The sequence below is a fragment of the Malania oleifera genome, chromosome 3, assembly GCF_029873635.1.
Source record: "Malania oleifera isolate guangnan ecotype guangnan chromosome 3, ASM2987363v1, whole genome shotgun sequence".
Classification (NCBI taxonomy): Eukaryota; Viridiplantae; Streptophyta; class Magnoliopsida; order Santalales; family Ximeniaceae; genus Malania; species Malania oleifera.
The window spans coordinates 55,377,681-55,385,813 of record NC_080419.1 but is presented as its reverse complement, the minus strand read 5'-3'; the positions used below and the strand labels follow the sequence as shown (position 1 = coordinate 55,385,813).

The window sequence follows — 8,133 nt, the reverse complement described above, 5'->3', positions numbered from 1 at the left end:
AGCATTGGCGTAGATTGCTTTGGTTATCATGAAACTGACATCAATTATTCTAACTGAGCAGTTGACTTAGGTGGTAACTGTTCTTATCAATGTTGGGTTCTAGTCTTCTCTAAACTTATGGTAAGTGATATATTTGGGGTATATCAGTTAAATATAAATCTTAATTGGGAATGAGCATATTTAATCAAAAAATTTAAAAATATTTTCGGTAATTGATGTAAAAATGCTTGATTTATCTAAATTTAAGTTGTTTAATATTAATATTAATAATTTTAAAATCAATTACTTTTTTTTATAATAAAAAAAAAAGGTAATATACCGAATCGCTTACTAATTACTAATTTTTAGCGCAAGCGCATACGTCAGTAAGCAGGGCAGACAGCGTATGCGCTTCCGCCAGCGGTTAGCTCTTGCTCACTTCATCATCCAGTTGGGACTCCCACATCTACCGTGCGGCCATGGCGGCCGATCAGTCTCCTATAAGTCTGCGTACAGATGATGGCCGATAGAGCTCGAACAACATTTTCATTACACGGGAAAATAATCAAATTAAAGAGTGAAAAAATGGCTGCAGCTACAGCGGTGAGGAGCATGAAGCTGGGTTCCCAAGGGCTTGAAGTCTCGGCACAGGGGCTGGGTTGCATGGGCATGTCCTTCAGCTACGGCCCTCCAAAGGCCGAGGCCGACATGATTGATCTCATCCACCACGCCATTAACAGCGGCGTTACCTTCCTCGACACCTCCGACGTGTACGGCCCCCACACCAACGAAATCCTCCTCGGAAAGGTTTGTGACTTCCTTAAATTTTAGTAATTCGTCTGGGTTTTGTTAAGAATCGGATAATAGTTTTTGATCGAATTCAAGTTTAGGCCTTGAAGGGAGGGATGAGGGAAAGAGTTCAATTGGCAACCAAGTTTGGGATCAACGTAGTCGACGGCAAGATGGTGATCCGTGGTGATCCGGCGTATGTGAGGGCTGCCTGTGAGGGGAGTTTGAAGCGGCTTGGTGTGGATTGCATCGATCTCTATTACCAGCATCGCATTGATTCCAAAGTGCCCATTGAAGTCACGGTATGCCCCCATTTTACCACCTTCACTTTCTTCTTAGATTGGATCCTATATATATATAATTGTCATGCAAAAATATATTTTAGCTGACAAATAAAATATCCGTGTACATAGACTCTGTTTTGGCCATATTTAATTCTGTTAACCAAACGTTTCATTTTTCTGTGAGTCAAACAGCACACCATTTAATTGGTTAAAAGTTACTTCGTAGGTTGTCATGGTTAGAACGTTTGCGAACATCCAATAAACATAGAAAAGGATGATTCTGCGTTAGGCTTGTTCTATGTGTTATAGCCCTTGCCGAGAGAGAGAAGATGCACAATAGGGACTGCTTTTGGAAATGGCTTAGGTTTAGGGTTGATAAAAAGGAGCTGAGAAGTGATCCCAATCGCTGTAAAATTATTTGGCCCAAAAACTAGCTCTTGAAAAGAAAATGCTGATCAAGCTTGTTAGGAAAAAAAAAAAAACATTGGTTCCCAGGCACCAAAACGGATGTCATTTTAGGATATGTAAATAATGCATAATTTTGTAACATTCAAATATGTGATTTTTAGAAGCTCTCCCAAAAAGATAAGAGGTACTCTTTTATGAATTTGTTTTCATGTGTTGCGCCAAACTTTCAAAGAATTTTTGCCTCAAACGATGGGGAATTGGGGGCTAGGAAATGGTGGACAAGCTCACCTGTATGTAACTTATAACTCAAAGAAATTTGTTTAACAATAATAAAAAAAAATGTGAATCATTTGTCCAAAAGCACACAAATTGATTCTACATGTCATTCCAAACACTTCCTTATAATAGGTGCCTCCATCAAATTTCTTTGTTTTGTCTATGGTATTTGGTGTAAAATTAGAAGTTGGAAGTTTGTAGACCAAATAATGCGTCGCAAAGAGAGTGAACTAGTCTACATTTTGGATTGTAGGAGAGGGAGGGATTATCCTCTAATAATTTTGATCAAGGTAGTAAGAAAGTATTTTATAGAACTCTTAGCTTTGGATAGATATGGCTATAGACAATGCAAAATGGTACAAAATGATTCCTATAGCTGCCCCACCCAGTGGACTTGGGTTCGGTTGTTATTGCTTTAGATGATGATCACTTGATGAAATGTTACTGTACTGCCATGATGAAATTTTGGTTGTTGTCATAATTTATCCTTGTTCTTGTTGCCTCTTTCGAACAAGCTTCGTGTTGAGCATTCCCTAAGTCTTTTTATCATGTCTCGTGCAAGATGGGAGAGTTGAAGAAACTGGTTGAAGAGGGTAAAATAAAATATGTGGGTCTTTCTGAGGTCTGTGCATCAACAATCAGAAGAGCACATGCAGTTCACCCAATAACAGCTGTGCAGTTGGAATGGTCTTTGTGGACAAGAGATGCAGAAGAAGAAATAATTCCTACTTGCAGGTGAGTCCTTAATGCTTTTGGCTATCTATTTGTAATTAATCAGTAATCAAAAAGTTCTAATAATCATTTTATCCCTCAGAGAACTCGGCATTGGAATTGTTCCATTTAGTCCTTTAGGACGGGGTTTCTTTTCATTGGGTCCAAAGGTAGTTGAGAATTTGTCAGCTGGTGACTTCCGAAAGGTTTGTACACATTACATACATCTCATCTGTTTGAGACGAATTGCACTACATTGTATTTGACATAACATCTGTTATGGATTCAAAATTATACTGGTACGAATTTCTCAAATTTTGTCTCCATTCCCTCTTCACTTTACAAGGCTATTGACAATATAAAACACATGAAGCTTTCCTCCTTTAATTAGCTTATGTGGATATTCAACATTTCACTAAAAAATTTTCAGTAAACTACAAACATTTCTAGCTGTAGTAATTTTGTAGTCAGCCCGAGTAGTTACTCAATTTATGCCTGCTTCCAATATGGCTTATTTATACCTAAATGTGCATCCAGTGAAAATTTATGTGGACTAATAATTTGTAAGTTCCTCAAACAGATTTGGGTTTTAGATTTTACAGTCAATCTTTCTTGAAAAAAGAGCCCTTTTATTGGCTTTTCTACTTTGGCACATTTAACTGCTGGAAATTAGGTCTATGTTTTTGAAGGCACATAATTCATTTTATGGAATGGGTTCATTGAACAGTATCAGTGTAATCACAATTTATCATGGCAGATGGCAGGGACCAATCTTAGTTTTCTTCAGGTAACACCCGGATTTTACCTGTAATGGCTTCCAATTCCGCTAAGGTCCTAATTGTCCTAGTGCATTTTTCCCTTGCCTATGCCATGTGAAACGGAATGTAGAAGACAATGGCACCCATAGAGAATGCTTTAATAGAAGACTCCACGATTGTTTGGAACAATTCAAACTGTTTTGGTTCCTCACTGCTTTTCCCACAAAATTTTCTGTAAATGAAAGAGTAGGTTTGGGCATCTGAAATGCAAGCCCAACAGTGCACCATTGAGGAGGAGTGATCTAGTCACTGTTATTAGTAGCAGATCGGTAGAGGTAGACCTAAAATAACATGAAATGAGATAGTAAGGATTTAATAACTCTTAAGTTGTTCAAAGAAAATGCCCTCAATCATGTGAATTGACAGAAAGTGATTCATGTAGACAGCAAGGGATTTAAGGCTTGGTTTTGTTGTTGTTGTTGTTGTTATTGTATATATAAGATGATTGAATGCTCGACAAGGATTTGAATGAGAGACTGCAATATGGATGTTTTGAGCATTGGCTTGTCAATTTTTAAATATTTTTCCTGAATTAAGATCCATGAAATATTTTTTAATAGAACTGTTAGCCATATTGAAATGAACAAAATTTATTTGCTCAGATTTTCTAAATTTTCTTTTGGGCTCAATTTTGTTTTTCAAAAAAAGAGAAAAGAAAGAAATAAAGAAAGAAAGAAAATGATTCAAATACTATTCCTAGACTGCTTGGCCCATAATATTGGGCATGGTACCTGGCAATACTAATGGCCACGTTTCTGCATAGTGGTTTTCCAATGACTTCTCAATCATTCACATATTTGTGCAAATGAGTATATCATATACTCTACCTCGATCACATTCATAATGATATTTGTATTCTTGCCTAATAAAACTCTGCAGTGTTGTAAGACAATAGGAACCAACTTTTAAAGTAAGGATTATGCTGAAGTTTCAAACACAGATGCCTATTAATCATATTTATCTTCTGTCTCTTGATCCATATATGCTTTTTTTTTTCTGTTGCCTATCAGCAAGATGTACATTGGGTTATGTAGAAGGTAAATTCAATGCTGAAATATATATTTTCTTGCAGACTCTGCCCAGGTTCCAACCCGAGAATTTTGAGCATAACAAAAAAATTTACGAGTGTGTAAATGAATTGGCAGAGAGGAAGGGATGCACACCATCGCAACTAGCACTGGCCTGGGTCCATCACCAAGGGGTTGATGTGTGTCCCATTCCAGGCACAACGAAATTTGAAAACTTCAATCAGAATGTTGGAGCTTTATCCATAAAACTAACACCAGAAGAATTGGCTGAACTTGAATCCCTTGCTGGTGCAGTGAAGGGAGATAGATACGGAACTGGTGTTGTTAGTTGGAAAGACTCAGAGACTCCACCACTGTCTTCCTGGAAAGCAGAATGAACACTTCTCTCCCTCTTCTATGCCATGTGTTAATGGCCCGCTCTTCCTTTTCAATCCTTAAAAGAGTTTCTGTATCTATGTGCTTTATGGGGTGTTTTGTGCTTGGTTCCTGCATGGTGCCACGTTCAGAAAGTGTGCTTAAACTCTTTTTTTTTTTTTTTTTTTTTTTTGGAGATCTGAATATTTAGCAGTTGAACTTTTGGTTAGGAAATATATATTGTTTTGACGTTATGTCTTTATGAATGAGTACAATGAGCCTCAAAATTTTCCCTTTTTCAGAAAGAAAATATTGCTTTCCTTTTTGTGGTCCATTGTTCCAACGGTTCATAGACAATATTTTTGTGTTTGTCAAAGGGAAATGGGCCTTCCAGCTTTCATTTATCTGGTGACGTGTTTCTGTTTGCTAAGGCCACTGCCAGCAATTGTTGGAAAATTGTGGAAGCTCTCAAGTTAATTTTGTTTGTGATCTGGCTAAGAAGCCAATCATAGTGAATCTGATGGCGATGACACCTTGAAGGTTCAATATAAAAGTTCCAAAGGTTCCAGTCCTCAATCAAGATGTCAAGGTGGCATTCGTGCTTGGAGCCAAAAAGTCCCAGTTGAATTTCTCCATCTAGATATCACCTCCCAGAGATTTTGCCAAGTTAGTGTCACATGTCGTGACAAATATACTTGTTGAACACCAAAAGGATTAGGAGCCTTTCCAAATAATAGTGTAAGGAAAGTCAAAACAGCATGCAGCCTCCATGCTGCGAGGTCATATGAAAGAAATTTAGGGGAAAAAAAAAACCAAAGGAAGAACCAAAGCAGGCCTTGAACCACCTCATCCCTTGGATTTACTTTGATATGGGATCTTGATGTAGATACAAGACGACGATTGAGCTAGATGGTCAACTATGAGAGACATGGATTAGAGTCTTGTCGACAATAATGAATGTGAGAATCTAATTGTTACTTGAACAATCATTTGTCAATTATCTCATTTAAATTATCAGGAACCCTGCTTATATTAAAAAAACTTAGTGGCCAGTTTCAGATAATCAAAAATCTATTGCCTTATCAATTTACGAGCATGAACACATATAACTGCAATAGCTCTTGCAATGTTTGGGGGTCAAGAAAAAAATGTCGGGGGAATTGAAACACCAGCTGCAATGTATTTCTGGTGATGCAGGCACCGCTAAAACACAGTTTCTCTATGAAAATCTACCTTCAAACTGACTTCACTGGATTTATTTTTAAAACTTTTTTAAAATGGTAAGCAAAGTTGTAGATATGCACTTTGGTAAGCCGGGGAATCGGAGCTTGGGCATCTAAACAAAATCAACAAGTATCCATGAAGTATGATAGACCTTGTATTTAAATCCTTATTTTATGCTAAAATTAAGGATATGTTTGTTGTTTTTGCTGTTTTTTTTTTTTTTTTTTTTTTTTGTATAGTGAAAAAAACAGATTATAAAAATGCATTTGTTTATCTTGTCACTGTTTCTGTTAATTGTTTATGTAGAAAATGAAATCAGATTTTATGTTTTTTCAGTTATTTTTGCAACTTCTTGTTAGAAATTTTGGTATCTGGAAAATATTTTTTTGAATTAAATAATTCATTTTATACACTTTTAAATTAAAATTAAAATACAATGATCATATGAATTTAAATATAATTAAAATAAAAATATACACAAATTTCAAAAAATTATAGTAAAGCCAATTAAAAATATTTTTACTATTTTTCAATTGTCATGTCTAATAAAATTTTTATTGTAAAGTAAATTTTGAAAGTATAACAATTAAGTAACATAATTATAATAATATTTATTTTAATTATAGTACTTTTTAACGTGTATTATTTGCAATTTTATTGTTTTAATCATATTTTTATAATATTATTTGATTTGAAGGCCAAAATAAGCATTTTTAATTAATACTTAAATTCATATTAATTTTATAAATATTAACCATCATTTTGATATTATGTTGGTGCCACTTTTAGTCTTTTTTTTTTTTGGGGGGGGGGGGGGGGGGGTTGATTTATGTGCACAAGTTTGTTGCCAATTGAGTTCATTTTTTTGCTGTCTTTTTTTTTTTTTGACTGAAATTACTCTTTTTCTTAAAGGGATTACCTCAAATATAATTTCTTAAATCATAAACACCATTTTCCTTTAAAATTATTTTCATGGGACAGTCTTTTAAAGAAAAGTAATTTCCCAATGACTATTTCTAAGGCCTTCATTAAGTTATCCAAATTGGGTACATCTTTGATTAATAGGCAAAGCATGTGTGGAATAGAAAGAATGTAATTCTTTAAAAGAATATAATTCTTTATAAGAATCGAGAAAGAGCATAATTCTACTCTGACATTTGTATTCTTTTTTTAGATGTCCAGCAAACAAAACAAACAAACAAACAAATATCTAATTCAACTAAATAACTAACAAATATCCCTAAATTTCCATTGCATTAGTAAGTGACTTGCTTGAGCAGGAGTGATTGTATGATTCAATTTTATAATAGATATTTTGCACAAAATACCCCCCAAATGCATCCTAAGTTGGCCTTTTGATAAAGGAATTGAGGTTATAGTTGCATTAATAAGCTTACAATTTATTGCCACTAGTTTATAATTAATTTAATGATTTTAATCAATTTAGGGTTTCCTTTTGATGTGCTTTGTGTTTTAAGATTTTACTTTTGTGACTATTGTTTCAATTGTTTTATATTTTTTTTATAAAAAAAATTAGATTGGCACATAAGAAAAGATTTTAAATGGTAAGAAAGCACATTATAAAAATGTAAAGTAACAGAGCATAAGCTAAAGAGCCATTCAAGAATTTAAAGATGGTTAGGGGACTAGCTACTAATTTTTATTTTTTTTCCCTTAGTTGCAAAAACTCTATAAGTCGGAAACTATGACTTTCACAAAGTTTGTGAGCCTCCATTTATAAAAAATTTTCCAAATTCTACTAAACTACAATGATGTATTATATTTTTACTCAAAACCTCCAAGCATGAATATAGTTTCAACACTATTTGTGGATGAAATCTTTTAGAGGGAAGAGAGAAGAGCTCACAAGCAAAGTGGGAAATAAATCATTAATTTGTGATGAAGCAATTCGTGCATCCTTCATTCTCAATGAATGATGAGCAAGAATTTTCACTTAAACCTAAGAAAAAAACTTCTACATATATTTTACTCAACGTTTAAACATCCCCTAATTATTCTTGGATTATTTGATGTTGCATTAAAACTTCCTTACTAAAAATCTTTTGGAATTTCGTGGACGAGTGGGGGTGAGGACATGTTTGCATGCACGAACACATATATCTTCACATGGTTTTCATTTGTTTGATTGTTACACAATTTTTAATTTTCTAGTAGATTGTAGATTAGTAATTTCTCATTTTAGTGCAAGGGTAGATATTTTTTTTTTTTTTTTTTTTTTTTTTGACCAGTGTTTCATTGTTT

At 34.3% G+C, this 8,133-nt stretch overlaps 1 protein-coding gene across 1 annotated transcript; it reads left to right on the top strand.

Moving 5' to 3' along the window:
- Positions 1–355: 355 nt before the first annotated feature.
- LOC131150256 (probable aldo-keto reductase 2) lies at positions 356–4,957 on the top strand. Its single transcript, XM_058100863.1, has 5 exons — positions 356–786; positions 870–1,070; positions 2,299–2,471; positions 2,551–2,653; positions 4,338–4,957. Exons 1-5 carry the CDS (start codon positions 496–498, stop codon positions 4,668–4,670), a joined length of 1,101 nt encoding a protein of 366 aa, XP_057956846.1. The 5' UTR covers positions 356–495; the 3' UTR covers positions 4,671–4,957.
- The last annotated feature ends 3,176 nt before the right edge of the window (positions 4,958–8,133 follow it).